The sequence below is a fragment of the Rattus norvegicus genome, chromosome 1 (assembly GCF_036323735.1).
Source record: "Rattus norvegicus strain BN/NHsdMcwi chromosome 1, GRCr8, whole genome shotgun sequence".
NCBI lineage: Eukaryota > Metazoa > Chordata > Mammalia > Rodentia > Muridae > Rattus > Rattus norvegicus.
Genome location: NC_086019.1, coordinates 162167156 through 162186326, shown reverse-complemented (window position 1 = coordinate 162186326; position 19171 = coordinate 162167156). Strand labels below are relative to the sequence as shown.

Below are 19171 nucleotides of genomic sequence, written 5' to 3'. Positions count from 1 at the left end.
AGGGCCCCAGCCATCAGTGGGAAAATGAGTTACATGTGCAGCTGATCTTGCTGGCTCTGAAATTAGCTGCAGGGATTTAGGGACTGTTCTTTGACATGCCGCTGTTTAATGAGCTGGGCTCCTCCCCCTCCTCCCCCTCTTCCTCCTCCTTCTCCCCCTCCTCCCCCTCCCCCTCCCCTTCCTCCCCCTCCTCCCTCTCCCCCTCCTCCTCTTCTTCTTCCTCAGTATTATTCTTCCAAACTCTCACTTCCAGACAGCCAAGAAATTCTTGGCTCCTCTCTCAAGATTCTGGGGCCCCACACTGGCCTCTCAGCACTGTGCTCTCAGGTGCTGAAGTTTGGACCTGTTCTGGTGAGGCAAGGAAATAGTCAGGACTGGATGCTACCTATGGGCCCAAGGGTATACTCTGGGCATTTTGAGAATCTTTTTGATGCTTGTAGGGAGGATAACAGAGAGGACACACACGCACATACACACACACACACAGAGTAGGGGGTGGGTGTGTGCACCGGCCACTGGGGGCAAAGGCTCTCCTTACCCTGGCCTTGGGCCCTTAGCCATGTGCTGTGGACAGGGTCTTCCATAAGGAACAAGAGACTTGGAAACAGTGGGCTCTCTGCATCAAATGGCTTGCCCAACATGAAGTGAAGCACTGCAGGATGGAAGGGAGTATTTCCATTTTTATTGTTTTCCTGACAGGAGGCAAGGACACCCCCAGAGTCACTAGGGAAGACAGCAGCTCCTCATACCACTCATGGTGGCAGGCAGACATTCGTAGGAGGCAGGGGTGATGGGGGCATCTTGGCTGCCTTGGCACCTGCCCACCGACTTGCTATCAGGGACCTGGCCCAGTGTCCCCTGAACTCCTGGGCTCAGCCAGACTCTGGCGAGCTTTGGCAAAGCCAGTCCGGATTTCTTGGTTTATATGGTCCTGCCATGGGTCTCTGAGGAGAAAGAAAAGACAAGGGTCATAAAGTGAGAGGAGCAACAGAGAGAGGTTGCAGGGCTTTTTAAAGGTGCCAGGCATACCTTCTCTCTTATGTCTGATGACACCCAGCAGCCTGCCCTGGGCACACGGTGCACACTGGGCACAGTGGGTACATGGGACATACTGACCTAATGCGTCCCACCTTTGTACCGCAACATCCCAATGCTCAAATGTGCTGTCTTCTGCTTCTGTGGCCACCCCTCTGTGCTCTACTTGGAATATGATCTGGGAGGCCCTGGGACAAGGTGTTCCCTGGACATCCCCCATAAATGTTCACTTTCTTGTCTGCTCTGCCCATGATGCCCCGAGCTGGCTAACCCCCAGAACTGCTTTGAGAATGAAGCAGGCATCTGAGGAACAGCCAAGACTTCACAGCACTACACAGGGGTAAAACCCAATACTGCATAGACGCTAGGCAAGCATTCTGCCACTGAACCACACTTCCAGCTCTCAGGAACATCATGGATGCTGGTTTGCAAGAGCAGAGGAGAAGAGAAAGGGAGCTTTGTGGTGTCTCCTTGAGGAATGATGGGGGTGGGGCTCTCTCAGTTCTGTTGCCCCGTAGATGGCTTTGCCATCACAAAATCAGCGTAGACTTCTGCCTCTGATCTCAGTCTCACTTTCGATGGGATAGTGTTGTAACCAGATGCTGTGCACACACGCTTGTGTGCGTGTGTGTGTGTGTGTGCATGCTTGCATACGTGTGTGTGTGTGTGTGTGTGTGTGTGTGTGTGCATATATAGATGCAGATCCCTGACAGCTCACACGTAGGCTCTGAGCACAGACCCTTCCCTGCCTGCCTGAGGCTCTGGGTCAGGCCATGCTCCTTGTGGCTAATCTTCAGTTTCTTCCCTCCTTGAGCCAGAAGATGAAAACGTTTCTGGCACCTTCTAAAGTTTCTGCCTAGGAATGGAAAAAATCAGCTTAGGGAGCCTGGGTTGATAAATTGCAACCAAGCCGGCAGATCCCAGTCCTGGTACAGAGTAGCTGGGGCAGAAAGGACTTCTCTGAACTGCGGGCATGGATAGAGCCTGGGTGGGGACAGGGCAGGAGGGGACTGGGCCTTCCTCAGGGTGTGGCCAGATCAGATGAACCGAGGGATCAGGCTGTGAGCTGAGGCCTGAATGCAGGAAGGGGTCAGGCTATCGAGGGTGTGACTCAGTGGAGGAGTACAATCCGAATTCAGTCCCAGTGCTACAAACAAGCAAATAAATAAAATGACGCGATGACAAACAAACCAAAACGAAACCCCTAAAAGTGGCAGTGCATCTTAAGCCATAGCAACAGCAAGAACAAAGGCCCTGGGTGGGAAGACCTGAGGTGTGCTTTAGTGGGTGGCCCAGAAGCCCCTGAGAAGGTGTCCGGCAAAGTAAGCACTGGCAGGGGCGAAGCCGATGGCTCAGAGCAGCCAGGTTTAGCAGTGAGTCCCAGCTGTGTCACCCTTTAATACAGTCCCTCATGCTGTGGTGATCCCCAACCATGACATTATTTCATTGTCAGTTCATAACTGTGATTTTTGCTATTGTTTTGAATCAGAATGTATGCAGGATATCTGGTATGTGACCCCAAACGGGTGGCCAACCACAGGTGGAGAACCGATGTGTTAGAGGCATCTGGGAGGGGCTGGTGCACCTCCAGTCCCATTTCCCCTATGGACTAAGCCCCTTGGACATCATGGCCCCAGAACCTTCTGTCCTCTGATAACACCTATGCCTGCTGCCTTTGTCTGTGGAGGCTGCTCATGAGGGCAGGGGAGCGAGGAGCAGCCTGTTGGAGGAACCCACTGATATTCCCCATGGCCCTCAGTGGAAGGATGGAGGACAGAGAATGTGCTGTCAGAGGCCCAAGCTCTAAAGGATCTTCCTCATGCTGCCTGTTGATGTCCTTTTGATAGAGGAGTCCCATGTCTGTGGCAGATGGCGACAAGAACACAGCTGGACAGCTCAGAAGAGAAAGACCCTCAGTGCTGGGTGCATGACATGCCCACAGGTGGCCTGTTTATGCAGCTTTTATAGGGACACAGGAAGTGTTCATTCTAGCCAAGTGAGCATCCTAGGGACCCTAGTTGCACCCCAAATGGTGGCTCAGCCTGGCTGTGGAGCAATCACAGCTGCCACCCATTCTGTCACACAGAGACAGTACTTAGTTAACGCCAGGCAAATTATGTATTTCCCAGGTCTTTCCAGTAGTCAGGCCTTTGATAATCTAAAATAACGGGGGTCACCCCTAATAGGGAAGTGGTTTTAAGGAACCCCTCACTCACCCAGGCTGGATGGACAGAGGTGTAGGGAGGGATCTGCAAAATCCTGTCTTCCCTGTCAGCCAGTAAGTCTCCTCCAAGCCCTTCCCCTGGAACAAAGAGGAAGAGGTGAGAGGCCCAGGCTCTGGGCAACATCTCCAGGCAAGGAGAAGCCTGGCTTTCCCTCTTTACAGCTGTGTGGCTTTGACCAACTTACTTCACCTGTCTGTGCTTCCTGTTATGTCCTAAAGCCATTGTGAGGGTTAGTAATAGAATACTTATCAGTTAAAGAGATGAAGCAGGCCTGGGATCCTCAAAAGCTGAGGCATGCACTGTGTAGAATTCCTTCCCATCTTCCCTTGGAAGACTCTGCAGCCTTCCTTGGATTGGGTGGGAGGGAGCTGTAGGACACTGGGCTCCTATGCTATTCCAGCCCGAAGAGTTTCTCTGTTGACTCAGTCCTCTTTCTCAGGACATACCAGGCTCATGTCCCCAAGTCCAACATTCCTACCCTGGGCTCATTCCCCTACCCCCAGCCTCCTCTAGCCATGTCAATCTCAGGGTGTCACAGGCAGACACTGGCCCCTAAGAGATTGAGGACCATACCCTCGGTGTCTCCTACAGCTACACTTCCTGCTGTGGCAACACCCCATAGTGTCACGAATCGTAAGGAGTGCCTGGTTTTGAGGTCCAGTCCCAATCCTGGGGCAGGGGCTTTACACTAACTAGGGTGCCTGCCTCCTCATCAGGTCTTCCCCTAACAGATGAACTGGAGGAGGAGGAGAAGGAGGTGGAAGAGGAGGAGGAAGAAGAGGAGGCAACCAAGGCTCAAGACTCTTCTCTGCCTTGAAGGAGCTCATGGACAAGTTCAGAGCCCAGCATCACACCGTGGTCATGGAAAGCCATCAATGGATGCACAGGGAAGTTATGGTAGCCACTATTTGGAGTAAGCACGGATGTTCTTGGGACAGGGTAGGCTTTGGTGATGTCTGAACTGGGTTCTGAAGGATGCACAGGAGCCCAGGAGTGTTGTAGAGAAGACACAAGCTCAGAGCCATCATTGGATCGGTCATGAGCTAGCCTTTGCTTTTCTAATTGGATTCACTCAACTATGTAACGTGGAGATATCTTGTTCTTTTCACAACTGCTCTGAGGGTTGTATGTGCTATGTGGGCTGGGCACCAGGGTGCTACTCAAGTGGATCATCAGTGGCCACAAACTTCTCTGCTGTGCCCCTGACTCTAGAATAGAACCAAATGGCTCCTAGGAAGAAATCTTGCTTGCTTCTAAATTGGGGGCCATAGAGGATCACGTCTATGCCCAGCTCATACGAACTGGCCAGCTGAGACCTCCTGCACCCAGAACCCGGTCTCTAGGGCAGTCCCTCACCTTCAGTTCGGTCTGACCTCTGACATCAATTTTGTAGCCTTCGTCAAGGCTAAGCAGGGCCTGGACAGTGTTTCGGCTGACGTGGATTCTGTATGCTGAGAAGACAGACAGAAATCAAGCCACGGCCCGGTGGCAGCCTACTTCCTAAGAGCCTATGACTCCAGCCCCAGCCAGTCACACCACACAGTTATGCATGTGGTTCTTCCTCCTAACCCTCTCATTCCCCTTGATAGCTAAAAGCGCCCCCCCCCAAAAAACAAACTGCATAAATGAAGTGTTAGGAGGTGGTGTCCCAGGAATACAGTGTTTGCCTGTAGGGCTACCACGTCCAGTCACACAGTGTGTGCACATTAAAGACTGCACCATCGACACCTAGAGACAGGTCCTAAGATGTGGCAATGTTGGCTGCTTTCTTCAAACCACCAGAATAGCTTCTCCTCCCCATGTAAGGGCCTAAAATGTTGGAGATCTCTACATGGTGGCACTGGAGCTGACCTAGCATAATAGGGATTGGCATGCAGCCAAGTAAAATCAGAAGCTGCAAGAGGTCACCTCACTGTAAAGGGAGGACACCAAGGCCTTCCAGGCAGAGCCTGTTCAAGGACACTGGGCAAGTTGGTTGGTTGCAGCGCTAAGGGGAGGACCCAGGTTTCCTGCCTCTTGGATCATTGTCTTCTCTGCTAGTTCTCCCACGAGATCATCAGAGAAACCCATGGAAAGTTAAAGAACACACATCTTTCCCTTCTGTTCCCTGTGCTGAAGCCTAGGGTTTGCTGCCACCAGGAGGGGACATGGTAACTGAATACTGTTTCCCGTAGCTAGTCTGAGTTTGTTGAGAAAGACTTCTACGAGGGGCGGGATAGAAGTCGGAGACACTCACGCAGTCCAGTGGATTCCATCCTGGAAGCAGTGTTCACGGTGTCCCCAAAGAGGCAGTACCGAGGCATGGTGAGACCCACAACACCTGCCACACAGGGCCCTGAAAACCAAATGTGCTTGGGACCTCAGGGGCCAGACAGGGCACCCCCCATGCCACCACACCACCCTCTGTGTGTCCTGCTGAGGATCATGGTGTCTGGAGTAAGTGGCAACTCTGAGGGAGGCCCTGCATGTGCTAGGCTCTGGGCTAGGGCCCGGCGGCCCCATGGGAGACAGGGAAACAGTAGCCAGGGATAAGGGAAGCAACGTGGAGAAGTGGCGTTGAGCTGTCTTGAAGGGAAGATGAGCGGGCAGGAGATGAGCTTCAAAGGCCTGGGAAACTATGGCTGAGTGTGGGTGAGAGAATGCTGGGGAGCTGCAGGGGAAGACTGTAGAGGTCAGTGAGGGTTTTGAGGCTACAAGAGTCCTCCACTCTGCTCTTGATCCTGGAGGAGGAGCCATGGGGGTGGAGCCATGGGGTGGGAGGAGCATAGAGACCTTCTGTGAGGCCTCTTCCACACCCAGGTCGACAGACATTTACTTGTCCCCATGACTATAGGATATTTCTGTCTCTTCAATCAGACTATCGACTTCTCCGTATGGAATCATCTGCCCTTGACTAGATGCTAAGGTCAGAAAACTTTGAACCAAGATTTATGAATCTGAGTGTCTAGACCCTTTGGTAACCAAGGGTGACCAGAAACAAAACTTTCAGAGAGAGTGTCAGGATGCCAGAGGTCCAGATGCAGCACTAGAGCTGGCCCAACCCCTGCCCCTGGGAATTCTGGGGATTGATATAGCCTGACCATGATCCCTGCCTACCTGAATGCAGACCGGCCCTGACACGGATGGGCACATCAGGTGCATGCCTCATCCGGAAGTTGCCTGCGTAGCTAAGGATCTCCAGAGCCATGTTGGCAATCTCAGCAGCATGCCGATTTCCGTTGCGCCGAGGGAGCCCAGATGCCACCATGTAGGCATCCCCTATGGTTTCTACCTGCAAACCACAACCTCATGTTGGGACAGCCTGTCACGCAACCAAACTTACACGCAACCAATCAATAGCTCTCACCCTACCACCTCCAGATCTCACACATTCTGCAGCTCTGACAGACTTCTGGGCCCAGGCACTCGGCACTGATGAGCGCTGCGAGCTTCAGGTGGCCTCTGTCTGTAAGGCAGGTGACAGGTCTGCTCTGTCTCTGATAGCAGACCCAGGGAGCAGTATGCGTGAAGTCACACAGCCAGCCAGGCCTCCATCTGAAGAAGATGGCTATCAGGGACAGTCTGGTGTCCTGACTATTGGCTTCCAAGGATACTGGAAAGAAAGTGGCTTCAAGGGCAGCCTGTAGCAGTCTGCAATTCTCAAACTCATGAGGCTGAGGCAGGAGGACTGCTTTAAGTTTGAGGATAGAAATCTTTGAACTATATAGTAAGAACTTGTCTCAAAAGGAGACTGGAAGTTGTGTGTGTGTGTGTGTGTGTGTGTGTGTGTGTGTGTGTGTGTGTGATGGAATCATGGAATCATGGGTAAGAGTGTATGCAGCTGAGTTTGGTGACCTAAGCTTGAGCCCAGACCCTCATGATGGAAGGAGAGAACTGTTCCACAATTGTCCCTCTATCTACACACACATGCACATAAACACATGCACACTCTTTCTCTCTTCAAACACACACACACACACACACACACACACACACACACAGAGAGAGAGAGAGAGAGAGAGAGAGAGAGAGAGAGAGAGGGAGAGAGAGAGAGAGAGAGAGAGGGAGGGAGAGAGATGCACACACAAATTAAAAAGGAGGAGGAAGAGGTAGAAGAAGGAAAGAAAGTTCTGGAACCACTGTAGCTCTGCTGCTTGCACACATAGGGGCTTCCCTTGCAGCCACAGCTTCTTCCCTGTGAGCTATACACTGCCCCCACGGAGCCCCTGCAGCCTCAGGACCTGAGGTGGGGCATGATGCCCCCTCCACTGCACCCTTCTACTGTCAGAATTGTTTGTTTCTCGGAACACCATCATGCCTCACTCCCATGTCAGCCATGTACCTTGCTCTTACCAGCTGACCTCCCCACATCCCAGCACTGCAGGGTCAGCCACACTGGCCCTCACAGAGGTGGTGGTGTGTCCAGAGCTGTCCGGTGATGAGCAGCCACTGGCAAGTGAGGCCATGGCTGCCTGTAATGTATGTGCTTCCTTCAGAGGGGAGGTTACCACAGAGGAGAAGCAAGACAAAGGGCTGCATCCCAGCGTGCATGCTTACGGACTCTTACTGTGCCACCGACTTGCTGTGCAACCTCCATGAAAGAATCTTGCCCTCTCTGAGCTTCATGTGTACAGAGGGCTAAATCATCCCAAAAAGGGCACTCATAGTGCTAAATAAGACATGCTGTGAAGACTTCAGGCCAAGCTCTCCCTCCGTGTGAGAGGTTTTCAGTGGAGGCCTGAGACTGGGGAAGGGCTGCAGTCAGCCATGGCTGGCCTCATGTTGGTGACTAGGTAAAGGACCTGAGCCACCTGCATTTCAACCCTGTGCTTCACTAAAGGGAGATCTGGGCTCAGAAGGGTGGGCAAACTTTGGTGCTGTTTGATGGCTTTGATGGCTAGGGCCTCACTCCTCACATAGGCAGGCCAAGCTGGGGAACCACACCTGCCCTTGTCCCTTTTCTCCTGTCCCAAGCCTCCCCTTCCCCCAGCACCCAATTCTTTGCTATGTAAAGAAAAGTGCTTACCCAGCAATGCTGATCCCGGGGTGGTCCCTCCACCCCACCCTCTTCACTATCCCCCACACTCTCCCTCACCCCAACCCGTACCTCCACCCATGCAGGAAGTAGCTATAGGGCTGCTTCTCAGCCCAGAGAAGATTCAAAGCGGTAACTAGATCCTGCTGTTGATGGGTGGGAGTGATGAGAGATACATCACACATCACAGAGCCTGGGCCTGCTGTTCCCCACATCTGGAGGGGTGTGCAGGCCTTGTTTGATTTCTTTTCCCTCTGCCGGGAAGATGCAGGCCTCTTGGCTAGAGTTCAGAGCAGAGCCGAGTCATGATTCAGAGCTGGGAGGGCCACATGTGTGAGAAAAGATTAGCAGAGGCAGGAGAGACAGGCCAGGGGTAAGTCAGAGCAGATCAAAGCTTGGAGGTTCAGGGAGATCTGTGGGACACACAGGAGGCCGGGGTGTGGGCTGTGGGCCTTCCAGATGTCACTAGGAGCCATGGAGTCCCCAGGGAGAGCAGAAGAGAGGCTGGGGTCTCCAGTGGCAGTGGCAGTGGCAGAGGTGTCTGGTGGTCACCACTGTACTGTCTGCAGGAGAGAGTGCTTGTGGTAGCCTGTGGGTACTTGGGTTTCCTCATGGCTCTGCAGCTGTTTGTGTAGACCCGGGCAGGCTTCCTTCCTCTCTGTGACTCTGGATTGAATCAACAAATTCTGCCAAGGGGAGATTTGAAAGTGCCAAGAAGAACACCTACTCATGTCTGGGAAGCAAGGAAGACTGGGAGACTGGAAAGATGGCTAAAGGGGAGCAGGGGGAGAGGGAGAAGGAAGATGAATCAGAAAGAGAAAAGGTCATGTGAGAGGGTCTGGTGGTGTGAGCCTCGAACACTCAGAGAAACGTGGAGGTCCACAGAGGAGCAGCAGCAACAAGTACACACAGAGAAGAGCTGGGTCAACTCCAGAGGACTTGTGGGCCTGCTGTCACCTGCCACCTTATCCCAAGAGAAACTGTCATGAAGAGGGTGAACTTCGTACAAGGGACGGAGGGTCCAATGGCAAGGTCAGCCCTCAAGTTCACACGCCACTCCACTTCCGCCATCTCATCCTCATGCACACGAAGCCCTTAACCCAGCATCTTGTATAAGGAGGTGCTCAGTAAATGCTGGGGCACTACAAATAATGAAAGCATTTTGCCTGCTCCATTTCCTGACATTTTCCAGAAGCTGCCCTTGCCTCTGTCTCCTAACGGCTGCGGTCTGAAGGAGTTGCTGGACACACAGACATGGTCAAAATAGGGCCTGGGTAGGGTAACATTTGAAAACCCTCTCTACCTTCTCTGTTATCTGGAGCTTCCTGTGAGCATCAGTTCCTAGACCAACATAAGAGGCAGGGCTGCAGGAGACAGGGCTGCAGGAGGGTCTCTACAGCACAGTTGAGCTCTGGAGGAAGCAGTGAACTTCTTGCTTTCCCAATTGCGACTGAAACACTTCTGTGTCTCTGGTGAACTGCCAGGATAGGGGTTGTCTAATCCACAGATAAAAACCAGACCCAGAGAGGGGAAGACATTTGGCCAAAGCAACATATTTGGCCAGCCTGAAACCGAACCCAGGATCCAGAGTCACACCAGAAAGAGGTCACAGAAGGTCTTGATGCCTCTCCCAAGGCCCTGAAACCTGTCTCCTCACCTCTACTGCTGGCCCATGCTACATTTTGCAGTGACCCATCTGGAATTGCCTACTTGCAGCCCTCTTGAGCCTCAAGTGCTTGCTTGTGGTCCCACAATGCCTGCTGAAGTGGCCTTACCCAAACTAGACAGCCTTCTCCCTCGCTCCCTCAGTCTTCTCTCATTGTCACAGGGGCTATTGTTATCTTCTGCCTATGGGTCTGAGAGCTCCTGCAGGGTGGGAGCCAGAGCTGGCTTGTCTCTGTACCCTTGTTCCAAGCACAGAAGGGCCTGCCCATAAATGTTAAAGGATAGACAGACAGATCATGGACTCATGAACACTCATGAGAAAAAAACTCAAATGACACACTCCATTCTTCCTTGGATCCACATCCCCTGTGATGTGGCTGCAACAGCCCCTGCCTACAGCTGATATCACGTCTTCTACCTATTCAAGTTGTTCCCCTCGGCCAACAGAATTTGTCAGGAAAAGCAGCGTGCCAATCCCAGGCAAGAGATCAAGGGCTAACATGCCCTCTGCCCTCTCTTGGAAGCCAGCTCTGCAGGTGAACCATCTCAGAGTGATGTTGGGCCAGAGCCCAGACCCTCCAGTCCAGGTTCCAGAGATTCAGAAAACCAAGCTAAGATCAGGAAGCTGCCCATCTGGCTGCAGATGTGTGTGAATCCAGGAGCCTCTTCCAGCTCATGTTGAGGTTTGTAACAGATGGTTTCTTTGTATGCTACTGGACTTTGAGATTATTCATTACACAGGGATAGTTAATTGATACAAGTGCTCAAACTGAGTGAACAGAAACAAATTAGCAGTGGGGGCTACAGAGAGAGCTAGAAGCAGGTCTCCTGCTGTCCTCACCTTATACACATCATGGCTGTCTAGAACAGCATCAAACATCGTGTAGAGATCATTGAGGAAGCCCACCACCTCAATGGGCTCACTCAAGGCTGAGATGGTGGTAAAGCCCACGATGTCACTGAAATAGATGGTGACTTGGTCAAAGTACTCGGGCTCCACAGTTGTTCCCATCTTTAGAGCATGGGCGACAGACCTGAGAGGCGAGAGGGGCTGTATGAGGACCCTGTTTTTCCAGCTTAGAGATTGGGATGTGATAGGGAAGATGTCCCCAGTTGGCCAGTGTGTCGGCCACATTGGACACACCTGTCCTGACTTTCTCAGGGTTGAGGCCACTCTTTGCTCTTGGGATATAGGGCAGTAGGAGCTCAACTCTGATATGCATAGCTCAGTGTTTAATGTATGGGGAGAGGCTAGACAAATATGTTAGACAGATGAGAAGAAATGAGGCTGGGGAGGAGGTCACTCAGTGTTTGATTCTCAGAACCCAAATAAGAAGCCCAGGGTGGTATGCATGCTTGTAAACTCAGCACCGAGGACATAGAGACTCGAAGGTCCCTGGAGTTGCTAGTCAGTCCAGCCAAATTGTAGGCCATGAAGAAAGACTGTATCTCAAAAAGGCAACATGAAAAGTATTCTAAGAAATGACACTTGGGGCTGACCTCTGTCCTTACACACATGCACATACATGTACACTGAAGCACCCACACATGTGAGGGGGCATGGAGGTGTGTGTGCTTACAGATATGCACTAGGGGAACCTGGAATAGTATGCACACAGAGTTGCTCCTTCAACAGCAAAACCTGTTTTCCCTGAAGAAGGCTAGAGCGGACAGGTGAGTCTGCAATCTGTGTGGCCAGAGCTGTCCCCAGATGCTCCCTAAGACCCTTCTCCTGCCACTGGAGGCAAGAAGGCAGTTTAGTGCAACAACACTCAGGAGCCAGTGTTGGTTCAAACTCCAGGAGTCTGACCCTGAGTTGTTTACCTACAGCACAGCATGATCTGGAGAAGACTGTTCTTGTGATGGTGAGTTCAATCCCGCATGCACAACGAAGCATCCCTAAATCTCTTTGAGGAATCGAGTAAGCTAAACAGAGATCAGACCTGACTGTGTTGCAACTCTTTGTAAAGTTGAAACTCTTGTAAAGTTCCATAAAGATGGGTGATCTAGGGTGACTGAGAAAAACAATTTTAAGAGAAGGGTCTTGGGGAGCACCTGGTGCCAGCCCTGGCCACACAGATTGCAAAGAGATCACCAGGCTAGAAAACCCTTTCCGCTCCAGTGGGTGGAAAACTGGCTTTGCATTCCTCTCCTTGAAGAAACAATTGTGCGCATAACATTCCAGGTTCTCCTAATGCATGTCTGTGAGCACAAGGACCTCTGTGCCCTCACACACGTGTGCTCACAGTGTGTAGGAATGAATTACTGAGCAAGCTCATCGAGACCAGGCTCCCTGAGCACCTCCTGAGTTCTACAGCCCTATAGGAGGGGAGACTAGAGGCACACCAGCACCCCCAGGTCACTCACGGGGGGAGCATCTGTGAGAGCAGCCTCTCTGTCTTCCGCCTCTCCAGTTCCAGCTCCTCAGTCCGCTCCTGGACCAGACCTTCCAGGCTTTGGGAATACTTCTCCAGCATCCGCAGCATGGAGTCAGCAACACTTGTCTTCTTGCCTTGGTTGATGCTTTTGAACTGAAGAGAAAACAAGAGCTCAGCTTCGTCCGTAAGGATCAGTGCCTCCTGCACACAGCTTGGGAGTGAGCCAAGCAGAGCCCTAGCCTGGGGAGGTGGAATGAAAGGGAAGATGATATGTGGATCAGCAGGAGACAAGGGCACTGGAGGATGTGGGGTAACCTCTGTGTGGGTTGGGCAAGTAGGAAGAGAAGCTTGGCAGAGGAGTTTGTGTCTCGGCAAGCATACATCATCAACAAACCCAGGTTTCACAGTGATGGTGGGTGGATGGATAGAGTCATTATGGATAGATGAATGGATGAATGGGGGGCATGGTGAGTGGATGGATAAGTGATAAATGGATGGACAAGATAGACAGACGGATGGACAGATGGATGAATGGGTAGACAAATAGATAAAATATGTGAAACTCCACTTCAATCTTTAAATATCTGATGGTATTAGGACCAAAAGCGACTAAAGATTTAAAAAAAAGTTAAATCCAGGAGTGAAGTTTGCAGGTAGAAATGTATCATTGTTTAGATACAAGCTTCTTAGCAACAAAAGCAAATGGAAACAGGATAAAACCCATTGTTCTCAAGAAATACAAGTACTGCCGGTGCCCAGCAGAAAGAAACCGCTTTTGGGTTTTCATATCAGGACACTGAACCACAAATGACACCTCTTTCCAGCCAACATATAAAAAGGCTAAGAGAAAGGGGGAGTTTAGTTAGCCACGCCAGTAGGTAAGAGTTGCCGCAGCTGATCCAGGTCTCCTGACTCTGTCCTTCCTGCTGCGTGATGCTATCCTTCCTTTGTCATGCCAAGCACAGTGCTCATCTGGCTTTCTTTGCCAGGGGTCTCTCTCACAGGCACCCTTCACTCAGAGTCAGTGCCTCCTCCCCCTAACTTCCTAGCTAGGGTGACTTCTAACCTCCACAGGAAGATAACAGCCTAGTGTCTTAGGAACCTAACTCATCCCACCCTCCCAGCCCCCATCATAAAACTTGGAGCTTGGTAACTCTGAAATTCAGGTCCCCTCTGTGAAGTGAGTGCTACCCATGATGCTACAGTATGCATGGCATGTGTGCCAGCGTCCCAAGGAACCTTGCAGGTTGTCTCTGCCCCTCATGCTGCCTCTGCCCCTCTCTGGCTGCCCCTCAGGCTTGTTGAACATCACCTTGGTAACTTGGTGCTGTGGCTAGGGACCATGAGATTAGAACAGGAGGCAGAGATGTGCCCCTGCGTTTGATGGACCAGCCCTGGAGGAGGGCTGTCCTGCCCAGTCAGGCCCACACAGCCCTGAGAACGCATGCAGGCTTGCCTCAGCTGTTCCACTGCAGTCCCAAGGCAGGTTAGAGGGACCCCAGAGTCCCTCTAACCTTCTCAGTGACTTGGGAACCAGGGCTGTCTCCATAGTCACTAAGGGCTTCTCAGTTGCCAGGAGGCCTGGTTCTGGGTGAGGCTCTTCAGACAGACAGGTCACCAAGCACATCCCTTGGGTACTTGTCTCTGCCTCGTTAATCTTCTACAGAGGTAAGACCATGGTGATGTGTGTCAAAGGGTCACCTTCAGGATGGAGAGACTTAAAACAGGCTGGGCACTTGGGAGTGCACCAGCAAACATGGCTCTCCTCAGAGTGGTGCTGCTGGCCTATGTCCCCTGACTACCTGACATTTCCAGGTCCTGGAAATGCATGAGACTGTGCAGGGCCAAGTGAAGCCTGTGGACAGGATTGTTTATAGGCACCTGCTTCTCTGGGGAGCACTGACCTGTGTGTAGATCTGGTCCAAGCTTGGCCTGTCATCTGGAGCTTCCTCCCAGCACAGCTGCATCAACTGGATGCACTCCAGGGGACCCTGGTCAGGGGACACCAGAGGCCGGCACAGAGGAGGGGGAGATGCCACCTTCCGGATGATCTCTGCAGCAAACCCCATGGATACCTTGGGTCAAGGCACCCTGAGGAATTATGGGAGGGGTCTTGGGGTAGGGTAGAAAGGGGGAATTTGGACACTAGGGATGCTCCCAAGCTATGTTTCCCGCATGGCTGGTCAGTGCACACTGCCTTGCTGTTCTCTTGGGTCTTCTTCAGGCTGTAGTCAGAGGAAGACTTGGACAAGGAGAACTAGGTTTAAATTTTGAATATGCTATCACTCTCTATGGGGTGGTGGAGAAGATAGTAAACCCCTAACCTCAGTCTTCTCATCTGTGAAATAGGGTTAGCAAGGGCCACCTCTTGAAGGGTGCTGAGGGAGGAGGTGCGGAAGGTGGTGCCTGGCACCTGACAGGCTCTCCCCAACCCAAGGCTGCTGTTCTAGCCTTGTTCATCCAGAGACTACGCAAAGGTGAGGAGAATACAGCCCTCAGCAGGCAGGTATTCCTGCTCTGCAGGGGGAGGGCCATCCACTATAGCAAGGCCAGAGAGACCAGTGTTCTGGCTCTAAGGCTGTCTGGCTCTGCCACTCTGTGCCCCAGTTCCATACCCACTCCAGACACCTGCCACTGGCAGAGCCAAGAATTCGTCAAGATTGGGAAGATGAGGAGCTGGGCTCTGTGCTCAGGCTCTGAGCCTGCAGCTTAACATAGGTTTCTGTCATCTACATGGTCTATGCAGGTCGGGGCATAACGGGAACGCCTAAGGAGGCCTGGGGCCCTCCTGTCATGGAGCCCGTGAGGAGCAGCCCCTTCCTCTACAGTCCTCTTTTCTCTGCCCTAGATAGGCATAGTGAGGGATCACTGTCTCTTTATGGTTTTGGTTTTGTTTTGTTTTTTTGGTTGGTTTTTATTTGCTTGTTTCTTTTATTTGAGACGGGGTCTCTCCCAGGCTGGCCTCAAACAAAGATGATCTTAAATCTCTGATTCAGATGTGTCCCAAGCGTTGATCCCAATTCTACAGCCACGTGCCCCCATGGCTGGTTATGCCATGCTAAGTGTCAAACCCAGGGCTTTGTGCGTGCTGGGCAGCTCTCTACCAACGGAGCTCCGTCCCTAGCCCTGATTGCTGTGTTTTTAAACAAGGTAATCCACGCTTGTCTGGAACTCACAATATAGCTCAAATTGTACTCAAATTTGCCATCCCCCTGCCTCTGCTCCCCAAATGCTGTGAAGTTAGAGGTCAGTGCTATCATACACTGTCTATTAATGTCCAACATTATAGACAGGGAAACCGAGGTTCCTAGGGATGGGGTGGGGGGCACTTATCCAGGACAGTAAAAAGCAGACATGAAAATATGCTTGATTTCCACTCAGTCTGTCTAGAGGGTCCCAGCCTCAGGCGTCAGACTCCAAGGGCCTCAAACCACAGGGACTGAGAGACTGTGCGCTTACAAAGAAGTGCGTGCAGATGGAAGGGTTATAGACCATGCACATGTGGGCAGCTGAGCTTTAAAAGCATACCGACTGCATCGTGATGAATGAAATGTAAATCCATTTCAAAGCAGCTCGGATTTCTGAGTAGCATCTGTCATCGGCGTTGCTGCAGTCAGCAGATCGTTAAAGCTGAAGACAGTGTGGGGGCTCCAGCATTCTGGGTAGGGTGTGTATGGGGGTGGGTGAGCAGAAGTGGGGGAGCACCGTATGGATAGCATGCATATACAGGCCAGGGGTTGATGTTGGGTGTCTCCCCTAATCAATCTCCATCGTATTTTAAAGACAGGATCTCTCAGTAAACTAGAGCCTGCCAATTTGGCTAAACTGGCCAGCATCCCTTGGGCTCCTTCTGTCTCTTCCTCCCTGGTGCTGTGCCCACCATCCCCAGCTTTTTACGTGGGTGCTGGGGACCTACACTTGGGTCTGGTTCTCATGATTGCTTGGTAAGAGCTTTACGACTGAGCCATCCTCCCGGACCTGAGTTCCAGCATAATCGAGGTTAAACAACGCAGCGTAAGAACAATGGCCACAGTCCAGGTACTTTTGCTGTACCAGATCCACTGTTCACACGCAACATACCTGTGTTCTCAACAGTGGTTCCTTAGGATGCCATACCTGGGTAAGGAGACAGATCTGTGGGGCTGGGCAGATCTGTGGGGTGGAGGGACAACTGCGGGAGCATCCTAAGGTCCAGGGAGCCCTGACAGAGACCACAGAATAGAGGGACATTTCTGAAGCCTGGCCCTGGGATTGGGTGGCAAGAGAAGAAGCTGCCTACAAGGTGGACAGCAACGAAGGAAATATGTGTAGCTAACACCTGGAAAATGGAGACAGAGAGACTTTGGATCACACACCATCTGGGGAAGTAACCAAGCCTCCAAACACGATGCTGCCTGGCCGCATCAGCCAGAAAGCCTAATATCCAACAGTTTTATTGGAACTCCATTTTAAAGATGAGAGCATTGAGACTCAAAGTGGGTGTGTGCTGTGTAAATAGAGCTGGACTGAGATCTGTATTGAGACAGGGTGGTGATGGGCTAAGAAGGGACATGTGGCCCAGGAAGGCGCACTTGCAGATATGTGTGGGAGACATGCTTTAGGCATGTGTACCCAATTTTCCTGAAAGTCAGAACTTCCTAGCTATCAGAGACAGCAGCCAGGGAGGCCAAGAAGGGGAGGAAGACGTGTACCTTCTGCTGAGAGTCCCCAGGAGCAGTAGGGTGGGTCTCGGGTCAGTACCTCCTGCAGGATGATGCCCAGGCTGAAAACATCACCTTTGAAGGTGGCCTTCCCAGGCCCCCAAGGCCTCCGAGGCCCCCGCAACAGCTCAGGAGCCGTCCACAGAAGCTCTGCAATCACAGAAGAGGGTCACACGGCCATCATGCCCTGTTCTTGACAGAACTTAAGTGCATCTGTTCTCCTGGATTCCCAGGTTAAGAGTTTCAGGTTCTTCCAGAACAGAAAAGCCCTCCGTTCCAGGTCCCAACAAGACCCCCCCTCTTTCCTTGCCTCACAAAAGCGCCAATGTATCACAACCGACTCATGGCCCCTTGCTCCCAAGCTGACCTTCTGGGGCCGGCTGGGGCCTGAAAGAGCAGTGAGACTCCAGGAACTCTGCATAACCATGGTCAGTGATCTTGAGCACAAAGCGAGTGTCCACCACACAGTTCCTGGACTTGAGGCGCCCATGGGGGAAATGTCGATGGTGCAGATACCGCAAACCCTGGGAGGGGGCATATGGGGTCAATGAGGAGTGAGAAGGACTGTGGAATGTCCACAGGACCCAGTGGCCTTCTGGCCCCAGCTCTGCTTTGGCCCTGTTAGATATTTAAAGGCATGAGAAATCTGAGCGCTTCCCATCTACCCCTCACCCTTGGCTCAGCTCCTGGGGAGGCTCTCACTCGGATCAGATCCAACAGTAAGGAGGCCTTGAAGGTCCAGTCTAGCCTCAGGTCCTCATTCCGTAGCAGGTCCTCCAGGCTGCCACGGGCACAGTGCTCCAGCACCATCGCACTAACCTCAGGGCCCACAAAGAGACCCAGGAAGGCGGTGACATTCTCATGCCGCATCTCCCGCATCTGCAGAGGCAAAAGGCCCCTTAGAGTCCTCTGGGGGCCCCTTCATCAAGGCCCCCTGGGAGAGATGAGTAACGAGGTGAATGGAGATGGACAAGGGGGGGGAGTAGGGAGGTAGATGAGCAGTGGGTGGGTAGATGGTGGTGGATGGTTGATAGGTGGGATAATTGAATGGATGATTGATGAATTGATGAGTATAAATGGACAGGGATTGGATGAGGAAATAGGTAGGTGGATGATCAGATAGACACATTGATAAATAGATGGATAGATGAATGAATAGATGGATAGATGGATGGACAGACAGATGGATAGATGGATAGACAAATGGATAGATGGATGGATGGACAGACGGATTGATAGATGAATAGACAAATTGATAAATGTATGGATGGATGGATGGACAGACGGATGGATAGATGGATAGACAAATAGATAGATGGATGGATGGACAGATGGATTGATAGATGAATAGACAAATCGATAGATGGATGGATGGATGGATGGATGGGATGGATGGATGGATGGATGGATGAATGGATGGGATGGATGGATGAATGGATGGATAGATGGACAGATGAATGAGTGGAAGCATCATGAATGGATGAATGGGGGAACTGTCAGTATTTCCAATAGTCAGATCTAGGTCTATTTCTCAACCTGACTGAAGTCATTGATCTAGAAACTACTCATCCTCTCCCCAGCAGCCCACAGGATTGCAGGAGGAAGAGGAACTCAAGGGTTTCTACCTGCAGTGAAAGAAAGCAGCCTCCCCAGTGGCCGGGCCCAAGCAGGACAGAGTCAGCCCTTATCTGGCAAGGTTCTCTTCACTGAGATGACTCAGGACTCAACTAAGTGTTCTCCCTCCTTTGACATGCCCAAGTCAGAAGCTTGCATGGAGAGAAAGAGTGACCTCAAAGCCTTTGACAGTCCTGCCATGGAGAGGTGACCTCTGACCCCTTCTGAGTATGCTCAGTGACTAATATAAACTACAGAGCAAAGTGGGGTGGCCTTATACATTTTGGGGCTCAGAGTTTAGGAAATGGCAGTTTCCACTTCCTATGGCTTGCAGCACCCCAAGTATGGAGCCCTTCTCTGGATCCAGAGAGCCCAGTAGATGCCTTCAGAATATAAGAAAGAAGACTTCATACCCTGTAGAGCTAAACTGCCCTGCCTGTGGATGAAGTTCTTCAGTCCCTCTGGACCAAGAAACCACAAGGTTTTCTGAAATGATCTTGATAGAAAATATTTAGGCTTTACACATCCTTTTCACAAACA

At 51.7% G+C, this 19171-nt stretch overlaps 1 protein-coding gene across 1 annotated transcript in view; it reads right to left on the bottom strand.

The window, feature by feature from the left end:
- Positions 1 to 660: 660 nt before the first annotated feature.
- Gucy2e (guanylate cyclase 2E) overlaps positions 661 to 19171 on the bottom strand; it is a 34700-nt gene continuing 16189 nt past the window's right edge. Inside the window, exons 9-19 of the mRNA NM_130737.5 lie at positions 17720 to 17896; positions 17385 to 17541; positions 17009 to 17167; positions 14222 to 14370; positions 12307 to 12470; positions 10781 to 10973; positions 6357 to 6531; positions 5497 to 5595; positions 4617 to 4711; positions 3252 to 3337; positions 661 to 944 (exon numbers count right to left, since the gene is read on the bottom strand). Of these exons, the coding sequence (NP_570093.2) occupies positions 836 to 944; positions 3252 to 3337; positions 4617 to 4711; positions 5497 to 5595; positions 6357 to 6531; positions 10781 to 10973; positions 12307 to 12470; positions 14222 to 14370; positions 17009 to 17167; positions 17385 to 17541; positions 17720 to 17896 (1563 nt within the window). The 3' untranslated portion in view covers positions 661 to 835. The remainder of the gene's footprint in view (positions 945 to 3251; positions 3338 to 4616; positions 4712 to 5496; positions 5596 to 6356; positions 6532 to 10780; positions 10974 to 12306; positions 12471 to 14221; positions 14371 to 17008; positions 17168 to 17384; positions 17542 to 17719; positions 17897 to 19171) is intronic.